Raw genomic sequence first — 26,821 nt, forward strand, 5'->3', positions numbered from 1 at the left:
ATTCAGTCAGACAGCCAGTCAGTCAGTCAGTCAGTCAGTCAGTCAGCCAGACATTCAGTCTTTGGCCCAGATGAGGTTGGAAATGTAGACATAAAAACTGCCAGAGACTGCTAGTGACAGGACCAGAAGTCCCCAACATAGGTCCACAGATATATAGTCAGCCCTTAGCCAACACTGTGGCAGCTCACAGCAAAACCCAGTAGCAGTAGTCCGCTGAACGGCCTCCTTCCATTTTCCATGGTAACAGGTAGCCGTAATAGTCTGCTGATGCATATTCATGGGAACAGAAACAAAGGCAGTGTCACTCATCTCTGTATCATCCTATTAATTAGCCAACTTTTATTCCAGCGAAGCTGCGGCTTGCTCGCTCTCCTTTCTTCCTGTCGGTCTCCGTCTCTCCTCCCCTTTCAGTCTCTCTCTCTCTCTCTCTCTCTCTCTCTCTCTCTCTCCTCTCTCTCTCTCTCTCTCTCTCTCTCTCTCCTCTCTCTCTCTCTCTCTCTCTCTCTCTCTCTCTCTCTCTCTCTCTCTCTCTCTCTCTCTCTCTCTCTCTCTCTCTCTCTCTCTCTCTCTCTCTCTCTCTCTCTCTCTCTCTCTCTCTCCTTCTCTCTCTCTCTCAGGTGCTGTTGACCTCCTGAGGGAGGGAGCAGCCGGGCGCACCACTCACAACTGGCGTCTCACATGAAACTGATCAAACTGGCAGATAGAGAGAGAAGAAAAGAAAGAAAGAGAGGAGAAAGAGGGAGAGAGAGAGCAGAGAGAGAGAGACAGAGAGATGAAAAGAAAGAAAGAGAGGAGAAAGAGGGAGAGAGAGAGCAGAGAGAGCAGAGAGATGAAAAGAAAGAAAGAGAGGGGAAAGAGAGAGAGCAGAGAGAGCAGAACGTCGGCTGGCAGCGATGTGATGATGAGGGCTCGTCTTGCCCCCTGACAGCTGTCAATCTAAGCTGATAGTTCCGTTTGGCTTAGCCCCTTCACTGCCGGCATAACGCTCTGAGGCTACCTGCCAATCAACTGGGAGACACAATTCACACGCGCATACACACAGGCGCACACACACAGCTCATCCCACTCGACAATACCCCGGCGTACCCAATACACCCTTTTGAGACTCTCAGCTTGACGACAACAACCCACAGCTACCAGCTGAGGGATTCAGCATGTTGTTCAGAAAACAAGACAGGTGATCGTGATGTCACAGGTGCTTTGTACTATACACCAGCAGGCTGGTGCTGGGGTCGATGCACAGGCATGGGGGACAGACAGGTTCCATGTAAGTATGTTTACCTGTTATTTGCAAGAGCCTCCAGCTGGCAGTGGAGAACCTCACCCTCCTTGGCCCTCAGCATGGCCTGCAGGTTCTCCTCTAGAACCTTCTTGTTCCTCTGGACCTGCCGGAGAACCTTCTCGGCGTCCTCAAACATGGACGGCACTGGAGGGTTCCTCTGGAGCAGCGGGAGACCGGGGCGGGGGGGCGGGAGAACGGACGGAGATACCACTTCTACTGCTGCATTCTGGGATGGCCACGAAGCGACCAGAGATAGAGCACAATACAATACAAGACGACACAATGCAGTACATTTCCATGGAACACAACGCATACATGATACAATACAACATAGCTGATCCAATTTGCTGACTATTTGCTGAACCTATCAGTATATACACATACATCCATTTGTGGTCATATAACGGTCATCAATCAGACAGGAACATTAATCAATACATCAATGTAAACAACCATGTTAGTAAAGTCATAACTTTGATAGGCAGTGGAAACCGAAAACAGAAGTTTGGGACAATGTTCTAGAACGTGGGAGTTGGATTGTTAGAGTCACTTTAGATTGGAAAAGGGAGAGAGAGGGGGAAAAGACGAAGACCGAGGGAGAGAGAGAGGTGGGTTTTCTATAGCCTGCAGTGCCCTCCCAGCTGACACGTCTAACAAACAGCCCTCTCCTCTGCCCTGTGTTGATGTGAGAGAAACAAAGGGAGCCATCGCTGGTTCAGACGTAATCTATCTCAATAAACCTCCTCGTTCTGCCTTCTCTCTCACTGTCTCCGTCTCTCTCTCTCTCTCTCTGCCCATCGTGCTGCAGCGCTGTGATTCCCTTCCAAGGTGTTTTCTTTCATACTCGACATCACACGCGTCTACGCATGGATCAAACAGAGCCCTGGTCTGTCGTCTCTCTCTGCTCCCAGGGTGGGTGTCAGCCGACCCCCCTCCCCCTCCCTCCCTTCCTTCCCTCCCTCCCTCCTCCCCACTCTCCCAGTGCCTCCTGCAGGCGCTCCGCTAGCCTCTGCAGCCAGCTTGTCCTCCATCTCACGTCTCCTGACAGCAACTCTGTCACTTTGCCCAATTTTCGAGCCAAGTCAATCCTTAGACCAATTTGGAGCAGGTGTTCAAAAATAGAAGACCCAGCCACCAACAAACACACGCTCGACCGCCGCCCTGTGTTCCTATCTACAGGAGCAGCTAATGACATGGATGAGGCTTTTCTCAGCTGTCACTGAGTGTTGTCCTGTGTCCGTGTGTACAACACAGATAACACCACTGATTTATCTGCTGCTGGACATATGGAAAAGACAGAAGAGAGGAGGGGAGAGAAGGGGGCAGGAGAGGAGGGGAGAGGAAGGGGCAGGAGAGGAGAGAAGGGGGCAGGAAAGGAGGGGAGAGGAGGGGAGAAAAAGGGGCAGGAGAGGAGAGGAGGGGGCAGGAGAGGAGGGGGCAGGAAGGGGCAGGAGAGGAGAAGGCAGGAGAGGAGGGGGAGAGGAGGGGGCAGGAGAGGAGGGGAGAGGGCAGGAGGGGAGAGGAGAGGAGGGGGCAGGAGAGGAGAGGAGGGGGGCTGGAGAGGAGGGGAGAGCTGGCACTGCAGAGGCGAGGGTTGCCATGGTAACCCACCACGGAGACGGCAGGGGGAGGGAGGGTGGCGGCGGGGGGCAGCGGGGATGTGGGGAGCAGGCGGTCGGCTGGTGCTGCTGGGACTGCCAGAGCTAGGCTGGGCCGTGTCCCTGCTCATCTGCCCAGGGAAGGCATCTCCTGTCTGTGAAGACGACAGAGAAAAAGGGACGTGCGCACACACACACACGGACACACACAGACGGACACACACACACGGACACCCACGGACACACACAGACGGACACACCCACACGGACACACACACGTACAGACAGTGAGACAGCAGCTAGCACATCAGCATTCCTTCCCTGCTTCTTCAGCTCTATTGTCCCTGGCTGCTGACAGACAGACAGACATGCCGGCTGATGGACAGACAGGCCAAGGAAAATCACTGGGCCTTACTAGCACAGCTACCATGTGACAAGATGGAGGGAAACAGCAGCACGCCACACTCCATGCTGGGACGGGATCGAGCGAGCTGTCATTTATTAAAGGTGAGCGGGGGGGAGTGGAGATGAGAAAAGACGACTGGAGACACAATTGTAAATTGGTGTCGGTTCATTGAAATACAAGTCACACTTGTGTCTCTGGCTTGATTTCATCAGAGCTAAAAGACCAATTAGATTAGCTTGTCGTCTCACGGCTGAATACAGACGATGACATTGGCCCACTTAGAGGAAGTAGAGAAGCTGCCAAGAGGAAGTTGCACGCGCACTGCCTCCACACCCCACACACACACACACCCCCACACACTACCATACGCATACAAAAATCTGCACACGTACGCCAACCAATAACTGGGAGGAGGCGGTAATCTCATTGCCTCTGCCACAGCGGCGCTAGGCAGATAGAGATAGGTGGTGCTGCAGCTACAAGGACATTACCATACTGAAGCCCAGAGGTACTGAAGGCAGAGTGACAGTGAAGGGCCGCAGCAAGAGCCATCTCCTGACTGCGGTCGTGCGGCAGCAGAGTGGGGCTCAGATGCTGTTAGAGGTGGTGGGGTGGAAGAGAAGCACGATCAAACTGGCAAACTAGCCTGGTCCCGCATCGATCTGAACAGCACAGCCCACAACTATCCGTCTCTCTCGTAACGAGGTTCGGGGTCTGGGAAACCAGCTTTTAAGTTTGACGTAATGAAGGTGCGTTGGGTTTACATATCCCGGCGTGCCAGGAGGGCGGAGTTGGCACTGATTTGAGGATTATTCCATTAGCTCCGTCCCTGCACCGGCTCACCGTCAGCAGGGTACGCATCTCGGCCTTGAGGCGCCCCAGGTCCTTTAGCATCTGATTGGCTCTTTCTGCTGCCGAGTTGTCGCCGTGATTAGCTGGCGCTGAGCTGGAAGGTTGGCCGGGGGTTGCCGTGGAAACCCTGAGAGTCTCCTGTTGCTGGTGTGCGTCCCTGTGGGCCGACAGAGAGGGAATATCCAGGTTAGGACACACTGTACCGTACCATCAGTCCTAGGGCAGGACAGGGACTAGGCAGGAGCAGGTTAGGGCTTTCTATATATGGTCTGGTCCTGGTCACAGTGGAAGCCTGCGTTCAAGGACACCATACATAGTCTACAGGTTCCAGACAGAGAGATTCATGGGTCCGGAGACAGAAACATCCTGCATGGCACAGCAGCAGAGTGGTTCCTAGTGGTGGGTGATATGGACTTTGTCCTTGTGGGTCTGGCGTCTGCGGACACCTGAGACAGAGAACAGACGCTCATTTTCCCCTCTCAGGGTGTGTGTGTGTGTGTGTGTGAGAGGGGAGTGTGTGACAGAGTGAAGGAGAGTGAGAGAGTGTGTGTGGACGAGGAGGGTACCAATAAATAAACATGAAGGGAAATGTCAGGCGGCGACTGCGCCAACCTTGATGTATTCCACTCAGCCCTGCGTCTTCAATCAGCTACAAGATGCCTCACAACCAGCTAATCCATTTGAAGAGGGGGACTGTGTGTGCATGCATGTCTCTCTGTGTGTGTGTGCCTGTGTGCGTGTCTGCGTGGGTGTATGTGTGTGTGTGTGTGTGGGGGGGGGGGGGGTGTTGGTGATGCCAGTTCTTTTGATCTTGCTCACAGTGATTGGGTGATACAGAGTCTCAGGGACAAATGCTCCAATTAGAGGTCAGTGTATGCAAATGTCCCCTGCCAAAAAAAATAAAAAGAATAATGAAATTCGAGCAGATTGGCTCTCTCTAAGGCTGTGTGTGTGTGTGTGTGCGTGTGCGTGGCTGTGCTCATGTGTGAAAGGGAGAAAGAAATAGAGAAACGATGCTCGGTTGACGACAGCGCGATGGAAAATCAATAAAGTGATGGCAGTTTGAGAGTGAATATGAGGCATGGATCGATAATACATATCTGTCTTATCATGCCACACATCACACTGGCTCTGAGACTGCGGAGCTGATCAATACTTTCTCACGGTTCAACGGTTTTCATACTGAACCATTTATTAACCATCAACAGGCCTTTACATTTCACCTCCTCCTCACCTTTTTCCTCTCTCTGTCCCTTTCTGGCCTGAACACTAGCTTTCTCTCTCGGCCGTTTAGTTGAGAAGGTTCCATCTACATTCAGTCTAATGATGACAGTGAAACAAAACAAGATTTGCGATTCATTCTCCTACCTGTTGTTTCTGTTTAAGCTGTGAAGAAGAACATGTATCACACTATCTGGACCAAACCTAACACACATCATCAGGTCTGGACTGGGACTGAAAAACGACCCGGGACTTTGAAACGCAGACCGGCCCACGACCATGTATTATTATGATTTTTTTTTATTTTTATGCCGCGGTCGTTTGACCGGCCGTTCGGGAAATCTCCCGACCCTGCACATCCTCCTCTATCCGGACCAAACCTAACACACATCCTCCTCTATCCGGACCAAACCTAACACACATCCTCCTCTATCCGGACCAAACCTAACACACATCCTCCTCTATCCGGACCAAACCTAACACACATCCTCCTCTAACCGGACCAAACCTAACACACATCCTCCTCTATCCGGACCAAACCTAACACATATCCTCCTCTAACCGGACCAAACCTAACACACATCCTCCTCTATCCGGATCAAAACTACACACGGGTGAAGGGAGGGATACGACAATACAGAGGACATGGAGACCAGTACAGAGGTATTTCTGACCTATTAGTATTCAGCTCACTGCTCTGCCGCCCCTGTCACCCCCTTATCCTAGCCCAGTGCCCAACTCGCCTTGAAGCGCCATATGCTTGTTATTAAAGCACAACCACCCACACCAACCCCCCACCACCCACCCACCCACCCCACACACACACACACACACACACACACAGCACGCATCCTTATTAATATTTATAATATTTAGCCGTGTTAATACAAAGCTCGTGCGATATATTTTTTTCAAATGAATGAAACGGTCTGTTTCAAATGAGAGAAGGGGCACCGTGGGTCCATCCATATTAATGCTGGCCGGGGTTTCAGGGGGGGGGGGGCGTTCTACTGTCAGATTAGTTCAGGAGGTCGTCATCTGGCATTCCTCTCCAGGCCCCGGGGCACGTACGATGATTCAGAGAGGGAGCACGTCGTTTCACCCTCCTCTCCCCTCCCCTCCTCTCCCCTCCTCTCCCCTCCCCTCCCCTCCCCTCCCCTCCCCTCCCCTCCCCTCCTCTCCTCTCCTCTCCTCTCCTCTCCTCTCCTCTGCTCTCCTCTGCTCTCCCCTCCCCTCCCCTCCCCTCCACTCCCTTCCCCTCTTCTCCTCTCCTCTCCTCTCCTCTCCTCTCCTCTCCTCTCCTCTCCTCTCCTCTCCTCTCCTCTCCTCTCCTCTCCTCTCCTCTCCCCTCCCCTCCCCTCCTCTCCCCAGGCAGTGAACGGGATAAACCAGCTTTGATTATGCAGACGGGAGACAGAGCGTGTGATGGAGCGACAGCATTCTCCCCTAGAAGCTCTCCCAGGCAGAAAGAAACACGTCTTCTGGGCAGAACAACAGGGGGTGAGGAGAATGCAGCCGTGCTTTCTCCGAGGGAGTACCCTTCATCGGGCCATCAGAACTCCATTACCGCCGACGCAAAGTAGTTCTGTGTCATCCTCGCTTGTCACACTGACCCTGCTCCCTCCATCCCTGCTCCCTCCATCCCTGCTCCCCTCCATCCCTGCTCCCTCCATCCCTGCTCCCTCCATCCCTGCTCCCCCCCGTCCCTGCTCCCTCCATCCCTGCTCCCCTCCATCCCTGCTCCCTCCATCCCTGCTCCCCCCCGTCCCTGCTCCCTCCATCCCTGCTCCCCTCCATCCCTGCTCTCTCCATCCCTGCTCCCCTCCATCCCTGCTCCCTCCATCCCTGCTCCCCTCCATCCCTGCTCCCTCCATCCCTGCTCCCCTCCATCCCTGCTCCCTCCATCCCTGCTCCCCTCCATCCCTGCTCCCCTCCATCCCTGCTCCCCTCCATCCCTGCTCCCCTCCATCCCTGCTCCCTCCATCCCTGCTCCCTCCATCCCACCCAGGCCCTCACAGCCTCTCACTGACAAGGCAGCAAGACGCCACACAGCAGCCACCAGACCTCCAAGACACCCATCTGCAGTACATGCTTGTCTTTCTTTACCATTAATTTACACCACACCTCTGGTCTAAACGAGCTCAACGGAGCATCATCGATCACTTCTCCAGAGCTTGGTTGTAGTCCTGCCCCCTACCAGGAGCTGAGCTACGTAGCTGCATTTACAGGAAGGAATCTGCGGCCACGGCAACTATCACTATTCTACAAGTGATGCCAGGAGGGAGGGGGGTGGAGGAGGGAAAGAAAAAGGAGGAGAAGAAAGAAAGAAAAGATGCAGGAGGAAGAAGAGAACGTGGAGGAGGAAGAGAAAGAGAAGCAGTTGTATCAGGACAGAGTTCTACGCTAGCGGATGGAGGTAGGAGAGAAGAGTGGCTACCTCCTCTTGCCTCCCAGGCATAACGTGTGTGTACAAAGTCCCTGCAGTGCTTGTGTAAAAGCAGCAAAGGGAAGATGGCTGCTGTGGGTTGGATGGCTGCACTACCACAGCACGGCCAGCAGGAGTCCTCGTGGCAGTGCACACAAGGGCTGCCAGACCTTGTGATACCTGCATTAAGACCTCACTATTCTGGCCACGTTCAGGACATAAAGAAGAGAATATCATGAGGTATGACACAATCATGACCTCAGGTGACCTGGGGTTCTACATACTAGGACTAGACACACACTTATGCAGTTTCTAAAGAATTTAAATATACTATATATTTGGAAGACTGGTGATTCATCAATAAATTCATCAACATAAAAAAAAAATGTCTCTGTCTTGACATGAAATGTCCCATTCAAGTTGACATTCAAAGACTCACAGAGAAAATTGTTAAATAAATGTAAAAAGCTAAAATAAAACTCGGAGCATTAATGAAGGCAGGAAAAAGAGAATGGATGACATCCAATCAGCTTCACGCGCTGGCTCCGTTGCCATGGTAACAGGAACCTTTGTCGGCAGTAGCCCAGGTTACTGTGCAACCGTTCATGACAGCATGAGATGTTGCCATGGGTAACCAGTCTGGTCTATCGTAGATGTTATTATTGGATGGCTGCTGCACTGGCACTGAATTTAGAAAGCAGCTGTGAGATGGCAAAATGGTCAATCAAAAGAAATTGCTATACTTGACTTCATAATTCCCTGTTTCAGTCTAATCTGTCGATACTTTGGATAAGAGGAACCCAGAGTACCTTCTAACCCACGTCAATCACCATCTTTAAAGCTCGAAGACAGAAACAACCCAAACATAATCAAATATCCACATGTATAACCTACTCTTGGTCAGTACTTCAACATGTTTATTTACAGTAGTAGTAGCGTAGTATTCAGCTACATTAGTGTAAAGCCTGTGTGCTTTCCAGGCCCTCTGAACCACCCAGTACAATTGCAAGGTGTGGACCTGGAAAGTAGCCCTGCTCCACCTAAACCCATCTTATTACCATCGTAGGCAGGATTTATCTGACCCGGGGAGAGAGATTGTTTCAGGCCTTGATCCTGCTGACTACAGCAGAAAGAGACTCAAGTCTCAAATGTGTGCGTGTGGGGGGTGCCAATGTGTGTGTGTGTGTTAACTGGAAGGCTACAGTATGGCTCTTTGTCTGCTGCAGAAAGGGCCATATGTTTCTGACGGGTGTGTGTGTGTATTCAAAACACAGCAGCCTGAATGCAGAGAGACTGCGCTGAATAGGCAGTAAGACAGACAGATACAGTGAACATGCTCTGGGGTACCGAATCTCTACAGTGCTCTGAGGTGGAAATATATTGTGTTCAAACACAATGTGAGAGTATGTGTGTTATTCCAGCTGGATATTATCACTGATATCTGGTGAGCACAACAGCAACAGCATTTAGAAAATCCATGACTTCTTATAAAGAAAGCCCATTCAAAAGATAGGGGTCTGAAACTGGACTAGTTGTGATTCTACAAGACCTGTTCCCGTGTCTCAAAGTGTCAGTCACATTCCACAGTATGGGCTAAAGTGAAACCAAGCAGCCAGTTTTGAAGCCAGCTTTGTCCGGAAACAAAGTAGGCCTGTCTTATCTGATGATCTACCTGAGAGACTGGGCTTGGTCTCTCCTAAAGAAACAAGCCTAGACACAACAGACCCAAGACCTTCAAGGAGTCAGTCAGACAAGCTATGCTAATAGTCCAATAACCTGACATCTGGGAGTCAGGACTGGTGGCTGAGCGGTTAGGGAATTGGGCTAGTAATCTTAAGGTTAAATAGTTCAATTCCCGGCTGCGCCAAATTACGTTGAGTCCTTGGACAAGGCACTGCACCCTACTTGCCTCGGGGGAATGTCCCTGTACTTACTGTAAGTCGCTCTGGATAAGAGCATCTGCTAAATGACTAAATGTAACATCTCCTCTTCTGAGCATTGTACTGATTTAATTGATGAATGTTTTTACATAAACTAAATACGTTTGAGTCCACAGAGCGACTGACCTATTCATCAGCATCTACAGTTGCCAGCATGGAGTGGCTTTAATCGGAGCCTTGAAAGAGCTCCATTCATTAGCTGATTAGTAAGTGACAGAAACACTCTCGGGTATCATTCCAGTTATCCTTTTTTGAAAGACTTGAAAGCAGTGCGAGGTGTGTACACGGAGGTCTCTCACGTGTTGACAGTGGAGAGACAGCTCGCACCTCTTAATTAGCAGTCATCAGGCCCCGTTCACACAACAGATGGGTCGCCAGGGTTACGCAGGCAGAGCAGGAAACAATACGCTCCACTGTGGTGACGTGGGAGGTGACTGCAGCGGCAACGCTGGAACATTCTGCATGTGTCCGTCTGTGCGTGTGTTGTTGTTTCTTACTGAGGCGCTTTCACAGGGAAATGTCCACTGATAGGCCACCTTCCTGTCAACAGAGAGAGGGGAAGTGTCTGTGTGTGTTTGGGGGGGAGGGGGGGGGGGGGGGTTCTAGACTCTTCAGAGAGGAACCAAATGTCACCAGATAATGTCACCATGGTGTGGCCTTAGATATGGAAATGTCCTCCCTATCTGAGCTCCAGAGGTTTCATCTTCTCTGCTGAGGCGACTGGAAGATAATAGTATGAGTCTTTCTGTTCGATGGTATCAGTCTAGTTATATTATATATTATTATTATATTATATGGGTTAGGGTAAGAGTTTGTGATGTTTAGTCAGTACTCCAGTTGGTGTACAGTACATACAGACACAACATCCTAGTGACCCATGGCATCCTAGTGAGCAGTGCTGCAGTAGAAAGTGGTTTGTGTGTGTTTGTGAGTGGGTGAGTGAGTGTTAGAACTGTCTAGAAGGAGAGAAGAAACCTGAAGTGGCCTCAGGCATGTGGCACGCTGACACAAGATGGCTGCCAGATACATGATGTAAACAAGAGAGGTGGGGGGGTGGGGTGAGAGGTGGGGGGGTGGGTGTAGATTTACAACAGACTGCCAGGCTTTTCACCCCCTCAGTTGACTTTCTGGACAGGGTGGGGCAACCTCCATATTGATCCAGGTCAGGTTTTCTAACAGCAACCACCCCCTCCTCCTCCCATGCAGCCCGCCCCTCTCTGTGACCCCTATCCCGAGGTCTTGTGTCTTGGCGGGAAAACTTGTGAATGGTGCGTCTCCATGGCAACGGCCCCGAATACTCATTAGAATTCTCTTTTGACCAGGAACAGAAAATGTGCAGCACAATAAAACAGGGTGTACTGTGAACTCTCCCAACCTCTCCAGGACCGCAGACGTATGTTGGCTCCAGCACTTCTGGCCTGAGGTTTAGTGAAACAGGACGGAGCTACAACAATGCAGCCATTAATACAGACTATGTCTAATGCTTGCAATATGAAAAGAGGAACAGTCCAAATCTGAACATAAATGAAATACGAAAACGATATGTTTCCTGAACCTTTGACTCTCTTCCGAGTCCTGTGCTTTAGGAAAACTAGAACATAGGTCACAGCTAAAGGTAAATGTAAAAGAATCAATTACAACAACTGCAGCTCAAAGACAGCGCAACATCAACTCCCCTCCATCTCCCCCGCTCTCATTCCTGCTCTCCGGGAAGTAAGCTGAAGGAGGAAGGGAAGAAAAGATTGAAAAGAGAAGAAATAGAATCCATTCTTCTCTGCAGCAGCGACTGTGGTTCTGCAGAGCGGGGGAGGGGGGTGGGGGTGGCACACGCCTGCAGCTCTGAGCAGCTGATTGGCTGTGGGGAGAGCGAGAGGAATGTTGGAGATTGCATACATTGTGAGTGTGTCTGAAGAAGCCTGGGGCAGGAGGAGATAGTGCTGACATCACCCTCTTTAAATGAGCCCGGCTGGAAGACAGGGAGGCGGAGAAAAATGGGAATAACCCTTTCCTTCCTTCCCCTCTTTTCTTCCTTTCTCACTCAAAAACACACACACACACACACCTCCCCACAAGGCAGGCAGCCCAGGCTGCTGCAGAAGAATTACACAACTCTATTTCAGGTCATGGCAGAGTGTAACCAGGAAGACAATGCTGTCAGTGCTTTGTGTCAGTATTTTGGAATAATACACACACATGCTAACTTGTATAATGAGAGATGACAATGACCATGTTGGTTTTGTGAAAGTTACATCTTTCTAGAAAATAAACGACCACCTCAACAAAAACAAGGTTGCTAAAATGCGAGAATAAGAGAAGGCAAGATGCAAAAGAAATGCTGCTGTAGAAAAACAACAACATTGTGGATAAAGGATAATACTGTTATGAAAACACACAAAAGAATTTGTTCTCCATTCCGGGGGAAAACATGCTCCAGCGAGCGAGGGGTTAAGCCCGCGCTGCCGCCTCCCTTCTTTGTGTCCACCGCACATTCCTGAATAAATGATGTTTTGAACAAGGCAACCAATGGCAACGGCGCGCTGCACGGTGGCACTGCAGAATAACCTTTACACGGGGAAGGGGGGAGAATAAAGGGAGGAGGGATGGGTGTATTTTTATCCGCTGGAAACTTCTCTTGACCGGGAAGGTGGAGGCGAGGGAGGGGAGACGTGTGTGGGGGATGGGGCTGGCTTAGTGGGGCACAGAGGCTGGCTTCCCTGGTCGACGGAAAGCGAAGCCAGACTGCAGTGATTTGAGACTCTGAGCTGAGAGCTGCAGCTCCTCTCCTCTAGGGCTGGGCTAGGCGGTGCTAGGTCAGCGTAGACTGGGCTGCAGGCTAGATCGGAGCAGCTTTCTGAGCCTTGCAGAAAGACTTGGACCGGAACCAAGCCGACAATGGCTTTTGTCCTATTCTGAAGCTCTAAACATGGAATCAGAGACATACTGTGTATCTGGCAAGTATCGTATCGACATGTTATATGGATGTTGCTGGATTCCTTGCAGCAAGGCGATAAATGTGGATGTTAAACTAAGCGTGGGTCTCTTTCTCTTGGCCATGACTAAACTGTCGTTAAAACGGTCTTAGCAGGCCTTCTGGCTGTGACGAGGTCCCCTACTCACCTGTCACACACACACACTACGGCTTATCTAATGACTCGCCTGGCATTCAATGGCAAACGACAGCAACCGAAAAGCGGGTCAGTGTTTAACACATTAAAAGGGGCCGAGATGGCGAGGCGCGTGTGAGAGAGAGAGAGGCGTTTAGTATTCAGACGACTGGGAACTTGTGAAGCGGACTGCTGTGAATTCTAAACAGGAAGCGCGAGAGCCCCCGCCCCCCCCCCCCCCCCTCAGAGGGGGGTGTCTGGGTTGTTCTTTAGCATGCACGATGTAACCTGCAGCCCAAATGAGCACTGTGACAGCCAAGGGCACCTTAACCAGGAGCTGGGCGTTAGCATGACAATGGAGACACGGCCCCCACGCACACACACGCACACACACACACGCACACACACACACACCAGGTGCTTGGTGGCCTCAGAGCACCTGGGATGGGCTACTTCTCCTGTGTAGAATCTCTGCAATGCAGCAGTACATAGGCCTGCTAGTACATGTGACGATCTAGGCAGCTCAGGGGCTGGATCCCAGCCAGAAGGGAAACGAGACGGGGGAATACGACATGCGTGCTGGGAAGTATCAATCATGGCTTTCAGCTAGCAGACGCACACTGGTTTCTTATTTCAACGCTGAAAAAGGTATTTCGGCTAACTTCTCTTCGTCCTCCAAAGGTTTGATTCTCCTCACTGAGCTGGTGTCTGCTCCATTTAAGCACTACACACAGGGCACATGAACAGGAAGAAAAACGTTGAGACATTTTACGTGTGTGTGTGTGTGTGTGTGTGTGAGAGATGACGTGTGTGTGCATGTCTGTGTAGGAGGGGGAAGTGGGGCTGCATTCTCAGACGGCTGCTTTAAAACTGCAGTTAAACCGACGAGCCAATTTGCATTGAAGCGAATCTGTGAAACCCGACACTAACAACAGTCTCTTTCCTTCTCTGACGCTCAACCAATTACCCGGCCCCAGTAGTAGGATTGGTGCTATCCCCTGGGTGATACAGCCCCTGGTCTCCAGGATACAAAGAGGCTATATATAAATACAGACTATGGCAGCGGTGTGAATCTCCCTCCGGATGCTGCCATCTATCTGCAAGTTTCAAGTTTATTAGCCATTTGTAACAAGTACAGATACATTGAAATGCTTTGGTCCTGCTTCTCTTGACCATTCCTAGCGGCCGACTAAACTTAGAATAATCTAAACTTATAATAAATACAGGAAGTCCTAACTTTTATGTGCTGGGAAAAAGTGTTCTTAGCTGAGTTTAGCTATCGGCAGAAGAAGAAAAAAAAAGTTGCGGAGCTAAGCAGGGTACGAGATGCCAGTATGATGCAACCAGGACATAGAAGTGAGTGCGTCTGTTGGAATGACACACTAGCTGCCTGCATTATACACCAACAACTCTGGTGTCTGGCTCAGTCATGGGCTTTCAATGTGTATGGATGGATGTGCCAGTCCGTTGACAAGGCTCTCCTTGGCACCTTGCCAGGAAGCACACTGTGTTGTGTGTACGTGTGTGAGAGATACAGAGACAACAAGGTGGTGTGTGAGCAACGACTGCACACTGCATGGAAGAGGAGGGAATATGACACTCCCAGTAGCATGCATGTTTGCAAACAGTCTACCTTGCTGCACAAAGTGTGTGTCTGTGTGTGAGTGTGTGTGCGTGCGTGCAATGTGCCACTGACTGCATGTGTGTGTGTGTGTGTCCCTTTGTCTTACTAGCCCAGATAAAAGTGAGTGTTCGCTTGGCTCATGGCAACAGACACGCACCCACTGTGTTTTCAGCCAATACAATACCAGGGAGAAGGTCACATGACAGCCTGCTGGAATCTAATTGAGGAAAGCCTCCTTTGGGCTTTCTCTAGCATGTGCAAGCATTTTCACTCAGACTCTCACACACTGATGGTAGTGCTTGAGCCATTAGGCCCACTGTAACTGTGAATGAGCCATAACAAAGAGTCCATCTGGTAACAGCTGATCGTCTCCGACAGACACGGAGGGAATTGCATTAATGACTTAGGATCTTGGAGGCACTACGGATCACAGTTGTAACACACCGTTTCATCTGCTAATGGAACGTCCTTGGCTTGTGAAGAAACTGACAGGTCAACAAGGGGTTAATATCAATGGAATTTATTACAATTAACTCAGCTCCAAGGCACGTTTACAAGTCATCTGTTACTACAGAAATGTATAAACAATCAGTTTACGTCCATGTACAGCGGTGTGCTCTATCTTTGCGCCCGTGCATCGTCAAATAGCAAAACAGGGACGAAGGGAAATGAATAATACACGGTAAAATTGTCACAAGAAGAAATTAGATATATCGCTGTAAAAAATATATATAAAAATGAAAAATTAACGTAAAATGAAAAGTCCTCAGAATTATTTGTAAGCTATTCAAATCGAATAGTTAAGTGATTTACGAAAAACATCTGTTTTTGAATCTTTCTATACGTAGTTCCATTTTACAAACATACAGTAGGATATTCGTCAGGACTATTAACTGGCCGTTCTATTAGAAATGCATGAGTTGGGGGGAGGGCACCTGTAGCAGTTATCACCAAGTACATTTAACTCCCCACAGCTGTCCAAAAACAACACGAGCAACCGTCACAACATCCCCGTTCAATTTAAGTGACATCACGCACTGTACTGTCGTCTGTTACGTTCCTTTGACTCAAAACAGCAATTTAACGCGCCTTTGTACATTGACTATTTTGTCAGTTTGAATATTCACATGTATAATATTTATATGTTTCGACTAAAATTCCGTTTTCTAGAAGGAACCCAGTTACATTACATCTAAGGGTCTCTCTCTTTTTTTACCTTCACGTCCCCAGCTAATATGGTCGCTATTTCACCTTGCATGAACGCCCAAGGCACGTTAGAGCCAACCAGGGGACACTTCTCCCCGCTGGGACAGTACACCTCCCCGGTGGCTCCTTGCGCTTTGATGCTCTCCCGTGAACACGGGAAGCAGAATTTATGATTAGGAACGGACGGGCACTGAACAAAATGTGTATCCTCTAAACGTTCGTGGCAAATGGTACAACACAGAGGTCCGTTGTTCGCCATGGGCGAATCTGGAATGTTTTGCGCGTGAACTTGATCCATGCCAGAATGCGCACTGGATTGAGAGGGCGCGCCAGACATATTTAGCTCCCCATTACGAGAGGCCAAACGCCGCTGACCAGACACAGAGGCGGGGGAAACCGGGCTGCTGCTGCCATGTCTAGTTGACGTGGTAGAGTGCACTGAGTTGTTGTCCTTCGGCGAGTGCGCATTGCCAAGAGTGTCTGCCACAGACATGAGCGCGGCCATAGGGGACTGTCCGTTTTGGGGCGCGGATTCAGGGGGTGTGGCGCGACTGGAGTGAACCGAATGGCCAGGGCCGAGGGGCGGGGGTCCCCCATGGGAGGCAGCGAACGATCCGGCAGCCATGGTCAGCTTCAATGCTTCGCTCTGGCTGGCCATCCACTGCTGCCGTTGTTGTTCCTCCGACAATTTGAGAGCTCCCTCAGCTGAGTCCGGTTCGGGAGAGGCTTTACGTTTCCGCACTCCAGTCCTTGGGGCACTTGCTGATGGCAAGGCACGGGGAATGCTAACCAGTGCGGTGGGGAGCAAGGGGCAGCTGGCATCAACGTAGGGCTGGGGCAACATCTCAGCGCCTAACACTTCTTTAAAGAAACGCAAAGACTCTGGTAGCAAGTCTCCCAGCAGTCGCCAGTCCCCTGAACCATGCTTCTTCTCATACTCAAGATACTTGAACCCGGAGGACAGACCTCTGCCAAAGTCCTTCATACAGTCTTGGTACATCTGCTTGGCCACCCCAGATGCACTGGAAAACACGTTACCAGATCCACTGGGATATTCAATAAATATCTTTAGCTCATAGTCCATGCCAGGTTTGGACACTGCATCGAACGCAAACACTCTGCCCACGAGAGAATGGTCCTTCTTAAACCTCACATCAAACGGCGTGCAATTAGACAACGTAAGAAGAGTCTCTCTCACTATTTTGGGTCGGTTTGCCCATTCCTCTGCCCTGTTCCTTAGGCTCTCACTGAGTTCAGACAGAGCCTCGGCGTTCCGTTGCTTCTCCTTCAGGTCTCTCTCCTGGTCGGTGCTGGATACGGATCCAGGTCGCTTTCCCTGGTCTGACACGGTCTGAGAACCCAGAGACAAAGCGGAACCCACGATAGAGGACGGTGGGGGTCGACTGGCCAAGCTATGCGGGGCAATGACTGCAGACGAAGGGGGTCCGTTCAACAAGGTCTGGGGTAGCAGGTTTGGCGGCACAGCCATTTGTCCTGGGACTGCTACCATCCCGTGGCTACGGCGGGAGTTCGGGCTCTGTCGATTCAGCTCTGGAGGTCCGTCATCTGGTTTAGGGAAGCCATTTGGACCGCTCAGTCCGTTGGGGAGCCTGCTGGTGTGCGCGCCAATACCGGAGTAGTCAAAGCGCGGTCTGTCGCTGCTGAGGGAGTAGCGATCCATACCGGAGGGCTGCTGTTTGGACGGTCCGTCCACATGGTTATGCTGCACCGTCTCTTTAGTCGAAATTGCCGCCTGGGTCTTCACGGTAGGCGGAGGCGGTGGACCGGGGGATCTCCCCTCCTGGAAACCATGAGCACGTTTGAGGTGCCGTGCCGTTTCTATAACAAACTCGATCCGGTCCGCGCCTTCGTAATTCACACAGCCTCGACATACTGCCTCGGTAAAATCCCAAATCATAGCCCAGGGCATGCGGGGAAGGTCGCAGAGGTAGCACGACTGTCTCCGGGATGAAGATACTTGTGAAGAAGACATGTTGAATGTCCTCCCCGTGGTCTTTCTGTATACCCAGATCACTTGTTTGAGTTTTCGCGTCCAAACACAAAAGCAATCTTTAACGTATCTTCCTCTTTCGGTGCCAGTAGTGCACAGTGTTTGCTCGATCTTGCTTGACTGAGATTTGCTTTACGCGCGCCTTACATCCTGACTAGGATTCTGATTGGGAATGTTGATTGTGCCTCCACGTCTTCGCTCCTCTCCCTGCTTGGAATGCCACCTGGCTGGAGCGGTGACGTATGCACCACGTTCCGCAGTTCCTTTGAAACAAATGACATGCCACTTGTTGCTCTCCAAACGCACGAGCCTCAAACCACTCCCTCTCTCCCCGCAATCTTCTGAATGGACTGAAATAGGCGCACGATGTTGAGCAGAGAACAGTATAGCCTTCGATTTGCACAGAACTGGCAATAGGCTGGACGAAACCACGGAGGAGGTTTCACACTGCAAAACGTGCCTGATGCCAGCCAAAGTGAGAATGAACTATGCGTGTCGACTACTCGCACTTTTGCCTTTGTCAGCAAATGTTTTATATAAAATAAGGAAACGGAAAAACGAAACATTATTTATTGAGCAACAATATATATGTAGTCCAACATTTGTACCCAAAAATAATTACCATTTGAGGTTAACAATGCATTTAGCTTCATATTGTGAATGAAAAACACTCATTTTTGAAGCAAATGACCTGAAACCAATGTCTGCGTGTCAAAAGGCGCCTGAGACCAGTCTGCAGTCTCCAGCCGTAGCAGGGAGCCCTGCGAGGCTGGGTTCCCCGACCTACTGCTTGTTTACCCCAGAGCCCGGCAGGAGAGCCCTACCCCCACTACCCTGCCCGCCCTCAGCCCAGCCCAGCCCGGAGCTACAGCCACCCTCTGAAACAACGACAGAAACAGATCGCATGTTGTGTGTGTCTGTTAATGTGTGTGTGAGAGAGAGCGACCGTGTGTGTGTGTGAGTGAGTGGACGATAGCTCTAAAGACGGAAAAAGACAGACAGGAAAAGGCAGAACATAAAAAAAAAAAAAGAGCACGATTGTGTGTGTCTGTCAGAGTGTGTTACATAGCATATACATGTGTTCTGGTGTCTGGGATTTAGAGAATGTGAAAAAGAGAGCGGACGTTTGTGCCACAGAGCAGATGCGCAGCACGTGCACGCGTGTAGGAGTGAGAGACAGAGCGTAAGGAAAGGGAGAAAAATAGGGAAGCGGCGGCTCAGAGCAAAGGGGTTTACTGCAGTCTGCACATACCACAGACACAGAGCCGCAGTGTGTCCACCCAGCAAAGAGACACCAGGCCAGGCTGGCCGCGGTTCAGCCCAATGTGGCTTTCAACACACAATCGAGAATAAGCTCTTGGAAACTTAAACCCTCTTACACACATTGTGGATGCATTTGGTATTATGTAGCCTGGAACCGGGAACAGTGGTCTTATAAGGGCACACAGAGAGAAGTCAACAGATCGTGTCAGCATATAGATCCAAATCACGCACACTGAACGCTTCTGAATGTCCTCTCATGTGTAACGCATAAATCGGCGGAAGGTAATCAGCAAATGGTGAAAGACTGACAGGCTGGGTTGGATGGGAAGGACAACAGATCGATGTCTGTTGTTTATCTGTGCCGGAGGCACAGCAGAGAAGCAGAGACCAGCCGAGGCAGATCTCTCCTCCGGCGGTGTGACCACCATCGACACACCAAATGAAAACGCCAGAAAGGCTTTGGAGAGGGGCATGTCACATGCCCCTGCGATGGCTGGATTTGAAGAGCACAGTGATGAAGCCCCCAGCCTGTTAGGAAGAGGAGTAGCAGAGCCAAAACAGAGATGTGTTCTGCCTGGGGACATCTCTCCCTCCATCCCTCTCTCTCCCTCCCTTCAATGCTGAAAAGCTCCAGTATATAGCTGTCCTTAAAGCCCCTCATATGTTACAGAACAGCCAAGAACCTGACGGTGTTTGTCTCTCTCCTCCTCTCTTAAATCCTCTGCCTGTCTTCCCTCTTTCCATGTGGAAAATTTCCAGCTTCCCCAGTCAACCGTAGGGGTTAATTTTTAGCTTCCGCTAAGAGCCTGGCACCCCGCCAGCCAGATGGATTCTGGGAAAAAGGTGAGGCTTGCCAAGTACAAAACTGCCAACATTAAGCAGGCCTGACAGACCCCCCCCCCCTCTCCTCCCCCTCCTCCTCTCCCCAACTTGGCAGCGGTTCAAAGTGCTCTTTCATTGCCGACGCTGGCACGATGCCAGGGGCATGCAGATTCACTCTCAGATGGGCCTGATAAATGCTGTCGTCGTTGCCATGGAGACGACGGCAAAGAAGAGCTGCTGGGGCGAGCGGGCGTGGGCAGGGGAGGAGGGGGAGGGAGGAGAAGGGAGGATGAGACGAGGTAGAGGAAGGGGAGGAGGGGAGGAGCGGGTCCTGTGAATTACCATCTCTGCCTTTCTCTCTGTATGCAATTATGCAAATATTGTACCCGTCGACACAGACGCATTCTCTTGACAGGCGCGCACGCACACCCCCACACGCGCACACACACCCCCACACACACATTTAGCTGGGATTGGACTGCGAGGTTAAAGACCCAGTAGCTCCTGTTGATGCTGGCTCTCGTGGGCTCCACAACATGTCTGCTGCTCCTATCCTCATGCTGGGGGGAGCACAGACCTACCTTGTACAGACACTGGTACTGGAGAGGCTGCACTGAGGGGGTATGAACACAAACGCCTGTCTCTCTCTCCTTTCTCTCTCTCTCTGTCTCTCCTTTACCTGAATTGCTCCGGTGGTCCGTCACCGTCTTGGGGTGTTGCCATGGCAACCGCGGCGGACTTGGCTCCGATCCTTGCTGTACAGCTGTCGCTGCGGCGACCGTCACGGATGGCCTCCGGGAGTCTACCACTTCCTGTCGGGGACAAACACATAGACCACACACACACACACACCTTTACCTTTCAGCGTGGCATACTTTGTCTCCCCACACACACACATGTACACACACACACCACCCTCCTGCTGACCGCTGTCCGAGGTCAGACCTAGTTAGCTATAGCGGGTTTAAGGCCACTATCTAATAATACGGTCTGCCATTTCAACTCCAAAGGGCATCGCTACAGGGCACCGCGACCATGCCATGTTCACCCCCTGGCACACACACCGTCAGGTGGCACAGCAGTCCTGCATCACAACCAAGGAGGAGGGGGTTCAGATCCAACGGCCTGGAGTCACATGTCATTAGTGATGCAGTCTGTAAAGGCCATTCCACATAGGGACACATCTCTACTATATAGAGACCCTTTTACCCTGCGTGACCAAATCATTGACAGTAATTATTTCTATTATCTGGTATGAAGGTTGCATTACGTTTGGCAAACAGCGGAGCAAAGCCACCGAGAGGTCAGCAGCAGCCTACTGATGCGGTGCCATTATGCAGATGAGCTGGAAAGCTATTACCTCATGTGATCTCCTGTAGTATGGTGGAGGAGAACCCCCCGCCCCCTTCTCTGTCTCTGAAAACTGGTAGTCTAAAGGCAGTGTCATTCATCAACGTTAGACCTCCATTGACAGACACACGTGTGTGTGTGTGTGTGTGTGTGTGTGTGTGTGTGTGTGTGTGTGTGCATGTGTAGCCTCAGTAGCACTCCCAGCATGGATGAGTGATGATGAAATACTGTGGGATGACATCACATCCTCCAAACAGGAAGAGCTCAGTGCGAGCAGGGCATGGAGGGGGCTCACAGGCGGGATCAAATCTAGGTTCCCACTTTTGGAGGGGCTAAGCCCCTAGATAAAACCTTTTATTTTTCCTGTGACCCAGCAAAACTAGGGGGGTCTGGGGGCATGTTCCCCCAGATTTTTTTTTTTTAAATATCCTTTTAAATAGGGTCCTCTAGTGGGTTTTAGGAAGAGAAATGAACAAATTCAGATTTAAAATATGAAAGAAAAAAAACAAAGTAAAAAAACAAAGGGGCTAGTGAAGCGGTGGCTGCACAGGAGCCCATTCAGCTACACTCAGGTAGTGAGATTAAATAGAAAACAAAACAACAACAAAAAGCTTTTTTTTACAATTGTGTTTAAAATCCGTGGAAATAAGTGGCCTGCAATCATGAAAATTATATTTCGGGCATGAATCGACTGAGCTGAAAATGATGCAACCCCAATCCTGGAACACGGTCTAAGTCTGTCGCGTTGATAAACCTAATGTTGCTCCAGTTACCAGCCCCCCCTAGAGCCACACGGAGCCAGGGCGCTGCCTGAAATGGGAACACAACGACGACGATGGCACTGTGTTTTTCTCACAGAACGCTCCCATAGAGAAGGCAAGGAACGACAGGAATGCAGGTAACCCAACAGCCGTCCGTTCATGGCCTTAGGGCTCTGACCATCCAGACCTGACCGGCCACAAAGGAAACCTCTGATCCAGAGCGACCTTGTGACCGGTAACGCGTCACCTCCGGGGTTGGTGATGACATCATGAGTCCTGTAGGTCGGTGTGCTGACCAGCGAGACGAAGAGGCTCTGTAACTGGCCTTAATGTTCGTCTCAGACCCGGGGTCTAACATGACAACATCGCTGGGCTTCAGAGACAAAGACACTAAAAATAGTCAACTCTCAATGAGAGAGTGGGGAGGGGGGGGAGAGAGAGAGAGCGAGATAAGATAATAGGAGAGAGAGAGATGGAGAAGGAAGCCGAGGGTAGAAATAGCTTGGTTGCCAAGACAACCAGATTTTCCGAGGCACAAGCAGCACCATGCAGGCAGACAGGCAGCTACAAAATGGTGCCACCTCAGACATCTTACACAGCAGAATGACAACACACACACAGACGCACACACACACACAGCCCCAATCGAGATCCCCAAAAAAAACACAGAAACATCTCACTCACACCTAATGTGTTTATACGGTAAGTAGCGTTAGCCTATCTATCTTATGCTAATCCTAGCATTGTCTCTGCAGTAGGATATTCCTGATATGCCAGTCAGACCCCTAGTACCAGACTGGGCTGTGCCAGACAGGGCTGCACCAGGCCTGATAGCCAGGCTCCATGTCCCTGGGTCTGGACTGCAGGCCTGGCAAGACCTCCAGAAAAGACAGGGCGTCAAATCTAAAGCCTTTTCCAATCATCGTCCTTGTTAAGACACTCGCACACAACCTCCTCACACACACACACACACACACACACACACCACGTACACCAAACAAATACACACACACAGTGGTGCATTGCAGGCCACAATTATCACCCACACATCAATCACCATGGGGACAGAGGCCACTGCACCTGAGAAGCCAATTGCAGGTTTCCGTGGGAGATTGGCTGGCCCTGGCCAGTCAGGACTACTCTGGAGAAGAGGCAGATTAGATTTAGAGGGGATATTGTCCCCCGGCCCGTCACTCAGTGTGTTCCGGAGATGAGCACTGATCTGACCAGAAGATCCTAAGGGGATTGGAACGCTGTAACTATAAAACTGTGTGTACCATTCAGCAATGGGTGATAACAGTGTGGCTATCAGTCTGGCAGACTACCTGGAAAAGAGACGGTAGTACTTTTGTTTAGCAGATTGTAGGAGTGGGAGAGTGCCTGATCCAACAGCTGATATAACCACGGATCATTCCCATGATAGGAGTGGTTGGGATTTCTACAAGATTCAGTTTCCACCAACTGAGGGGTCCTCATCCAGTCCACCTTTCTGACACATTCTTGTGACCCAATCAGGACACTCAGAGCTGTTGAACTAGACATGTTACAGACAACTGCGCATTTCAGATCAGTTTGTCAGTATTATGGATATTAAACTGCAGTGCCAGCGGTATGGTCTTGTTTGGTTCAAGGGTATGTCTGTTTTGTGCCATCTACCTCTCCTAAACCTTTTTGCTGATCTCAGTGACGCTACTGCCCCCTGGTGGAAAGAAAAAACACTGAAGGAATCACGTGCATGGATATCTGAGGCAATCTGGTGTCATTTTTGGCGATTTACAAAGCTTGGAGACAGATGTCCTTCTACTGTAGTACATTCAAATCATCACTAATATGGAATGGAACGCTGAGTATCCTGTATCAGAAGGGACAAGCCAACTCTTGGCTTCATTAACTGACCTGGGGTTGTGCTGGGTGTTCTCTGTGGTTTGGAGCCTGATCTTGGATTATGTTTGGCTGGTCCAGGCCTGGTGGAGTTCTGGATGGTCCCGGGTTCAACATAGGTTCTAGACCCAGGGTGTGTAGACTTCTGGGTCCTGGTTGGGAGGTTTTGGGCGTTCCGAGTGCTGGATTGGGGGTTGTGGGTGTCCTGTGTGCTGGAGTTCCAGTGTGTGGGTTTAGGGATCACTCTGCGGGGGGCAGGGGTCTCCGGGGTGCTCGGGCCTCCTCCAACTCCTGTCCTCTGGCTAGGCTGGGCTGGAAGAAAAGAGACCGTCAGTCTACAGCACTCCCTCCATCTAAAACCCCAGTGGACATGAGATCTCATCGTCTATTACTCTGTACTCTACCTATATCATTAGACAGGTCAACCACCGCCAGATGAGTCTGAGAGTGGCCTACAGGCTGAGAACCTGACAGTCCAGGTGGCAGACCAGCAGCTAGTCCAGGTGTAGGGTCAGGGGCCAGCAGGGGGGCCGCGGGCACAGAGGCGTGGCCAGTCACAACGCTAAGAGCAGACTCCAAAAGACGGCTCTAATTGGATGAAAGACACCGAGTTGGTGAAGTTGAGAGAAGAGCAGAGTACAGAAGGAATGAGGAGAAGGGAGGAGAGTCCTCTTGCCTGCAGTCCCATCTGCTGGTTCTGGATCAGCTCCAGGTGCTGCAGTCGCTGCTGGGTCAGGGAGCTGAGCTGCTGCTCCAGCTGGGCGACACGGTCTAGGGTCTGGCTCCCCTCCCTCCCCTCCCTGCTTTCACTGGCATCCCTCCCCGCTCTGCGCTCCAGGGACTGGCCTGGAAGTCTGTCAGCCTCCAGCAGCCTCCTCAGACCCTCGGACATTTGGGACACACGAAGCTCCATTTCACTCTGAGCCTGGACACACACCCACATACGGACACACAAGCACACACACACAAACAATGGGGGAAAAATAGTAGAATGTACAGTGCAAACATGATTCCATGTGTGTTCTAATAGGTCAAACAAATGTGCATTTTATTAGCTATGCATTCACTGATTCTAGTTCTGTTCACTGTGTTCACAGCAGCTGCAGTACCTTGAGGAGAGGAGCTGTGGCAGCGATGGTAGCAGCCGTGACCACAGCTGCAGTACAGGCAGCTGACGCTCCCTGGTCCCCTGAGAGGAGAGCCCCAAGCTGGGGCTGTGAACTCTGACACCCCTGGTCTCCGTAAGGCAGAGTCCCAGGCTGGACATCCAGCATCAGACCTGGGACCTGGTTACCAAAGATGGGAGTCACAGTCTGAAACTCGGGGCTCTGGACAGCAGACATTTGCCCCAGCAGCTGCACCTTCACCTCCCTCCTCAGGGGGGCGCTATGAGACCTGAAAGAAGATAACCTTAACTGTTACTGACTCAGAGCCTGGCCGGCCTGTAGAAATGAGTTGGATTTTTCTGCTTTTTGAAGTTGTTTATCGACTTGAAGTGTTATCTTTAGTGATGGTCTGCTGTACACACCTCTGTTTGAGGGCAGCCATTATGGCCCCCTTCCCTCCAGCAGCATAGCGGGATATCACAACCTCATGGCCTGCAAACATGTAGTTAGTATAGATCCTTAAGTAAAGCAAAATGCTGTACTAGCACAGCTTAATGAGAAAAAGCTGATCAGTAATTGCTCTAGCTTCCACAGGGCCAGTGCTGAGGTCGGCATAACTATAACTGAACTCTTACCTTCATTTCCACTGGGCTTAATCTGAGCAGATGACGGATGTGTCCCTTTCCCATCTTTGTGAGGCTTGTAGAACAAACGAGTAATTTGCAATTATTGAAAAAATATATGACAATGTATGTATATGACAACTAAATAAATAAAGGTGTACAACTAAATATATCACCAAGGCTCATGACAAACCTGCTTGTTTTTTCGTGTTTCGGTCGACGTTTTTATCACTGCATGACCTTTCGGCACTTTTGATCCATCTGTAACACATGGGACAGTTGCAATATCCTCCAACATAATATATAGAGAAAATGAAGTATTTATAGCATCTTACTGTCTAGGGATTACCTGAGAGTGACACTGGGGCTGATGGGGAACAGGACTGTAGGTTGGCTCTCAGTGCGGGAGGGACATGGACGTACTCTTGCTTCTTGGACCGCCTCGATTTCTGAACCTCGTCTGTTACATGTTGGGTAGTACTGCGCAGTTTATTCGCCGTAATCTGAAAGTTGTCTGGTTTGTTATAGTTGGTTGACGTCGACCCTAAATCGCAAACATTGGTTGTTTCGGGAAATATTATTCTAGTTGAACGAATTAAGATGTCCCCGGCATCAGAGCTTAAAGACGAGTCATCGAGATTTATATGATTTGCAAAGTTTAGTTGTTCGTTTGAACTAAAAACTGTTTGAGCCATGTCTAGCGTTAGCTAGAATGACAGCAACGTAGCTGACGTTTTTTAAACTTCCCGCTTCATATCGGAGGGAGATAACTCCCTAAATTCTTCTTCCAAGTTCCAGTGTCACACAATAACATGATCCAAATAGTACCCGAAAAGAACCTTTCTACAACAGTAGTGCTAAGTCTATGGCTGTATATAACTAGCCAGATAACAACAACTCAAGCTCAACCAAAACGTTCACAGCAACTGTTGCTGACAACAAGCTAGCTTCCGTAGATCGGGTTGAGGAGTAGAAAAGAATGAACTGTTCATCCCAATGTCGCCATCTGCTGACACATGATTGCAGCATTAAAAATGCTGCAGCGATACAACGAGGAAACAAGGAAAGAAATTAATCCATGAATAATGAAGCAATAACTAATATTAAGACAAGTGCCAAATCTCCCCAATTGGTGATCTTTAGGCAAGCAATCGGCAAGAGCAACGGGTACATTATGGAACTGTACATAAACACGACTTGTATTACATCGGACGGTTTATGCAAGTACACCGGATTTATAACTTATGTTTACTGTAAGTACTTTCTATAAATAACTTTGAGCTTTTAAGTATGTATTTATTTTTTAAATTTAAATTTTAATCTAATTTAATGTATTTTTCAAGGAA

The 26,821-nt window shown here is 50.2% G+C and overlaps 3 protein-coding genes across 3 annotated transcripts in view; all 3 read right to left on the bottom strand.

The window, feature by feature from the left end:
• The window catches only part of LOC124472132 (protein TALPID3-like), a 39,383-nt gene extending 37,973 nt beyond the window's left edge, over positions 1 to 1,410 (bottom strand). Inside the window, exon 1 of the mRNA XM_047026766.1 lies at positions 1,282 to 1,410. Within this exon, the coding sequence (XP_046882722.1) occupies positions 1,282 to 1,343 (62 nt within the window). The 5' untranslated portion in view covers positions 1,344 to 1,410. The remainder of the gene's footprint in view (positions 1 to 1,281) is intronic.
• Positions 1,325 to 26,627, bottom strand: LOC124472134 (protein TALPID3-like). Its single transcript, XM_047026768.1, has 12 exons — positions 25,825 to 26,627; positions 25,669 to 25,736; positions 25,488 to 25,551; positions 25,275 to 25,344; positions 24,856 to 25,141; positions 24,423 to 24,671; positions 24,151 to 24,334; positions 23,762 to 24,058; positions 20,434 to 20,566; positions 4,130 to 4,295; positions 2,894 to 3,035; positions 1,325 to 1,508 (listed from the first exon to the last, which is right to left on the bottom strand). Exons 1-12 carry the CDS (start codon positions 26,168 to 26,170, stop codon positions 1,411 to 1,413), a joined length of 2,103 nt encoding a protein of 700 aa, XP_046882724.1. The 5' UTR covers positions 26,171 to 26,627; the 3' UTR covers positions 1,325 to 1,410.
• irf2bpl (interferon regulatory factor 2 binding protein-like) lies at positions 14,957 to 18,110 on the bottom strand. Its single transcript, XM_047026769.1, has one exon. The coding sequence runs from the start codon at positions 17,649 to 17,651 to the stop codon at positions 15,645 to 15,647; it is 2,007 nt and encodes a 668-aa protein (XP_046882725.1). The 5' UTR covers positions 17,652 to 18,110; the 3' UTR covers positions 14,957 to 15,644.
• Positions 26,628 to 26,821: the final 194 nt, after the last annotated feature.

The sequence above is a fragment of the Hypomesus transpacificus genome, chromosome 10 (genome assembly GCF_021917145.1).
Source record: "Hypomesus transpacificus isolate Combined female chromosome 10, fHypTra1, whole genome shotgun sequence".
NCBI classification, from domain to species: Eukaryota; Metazoa; Chordata; class Actinopteri; order Osmeriformes; family Osmeridae; genus Hypomesus; species Hypomesus transpacificus.

What these genes read in the sequence shown, in the direction of transcription:
- irf2bpl (XM_047026769.1), bottom strand. Translation starts at nt 17,651, where the DNA reads ATGTCTTCTTCACAAGTATCTTCATCCCGGAGACAGTCGTGCTACCTC.
- LOC124472134 (XM_047026768.1), bottom strand. Translation starts at nt 26,170, where the DNA reads ATGGCTCAAACAGTTTTTAGTTCAAACGAACAACTAAACTTTGCAAAT. An exon ending in AGCCCCAGTGTCACTCTCAG is followed by an intron (nt 25,737 to 25,824) that starts GTAATCCCTAGA and finishes CATGTGTTACAG; the next exon opens with ATGGATCAAAAGTGCCGAAA. An exon ending in ATGGCTGCCCTCAAACAGAG is followed by an intron (nt 25,142 to 25,274) that starts GTGTGTACAGCA and finishes ATCTTCTTTCAG; the next exon opens with GTCTCATAGCGCCCCCCTGA.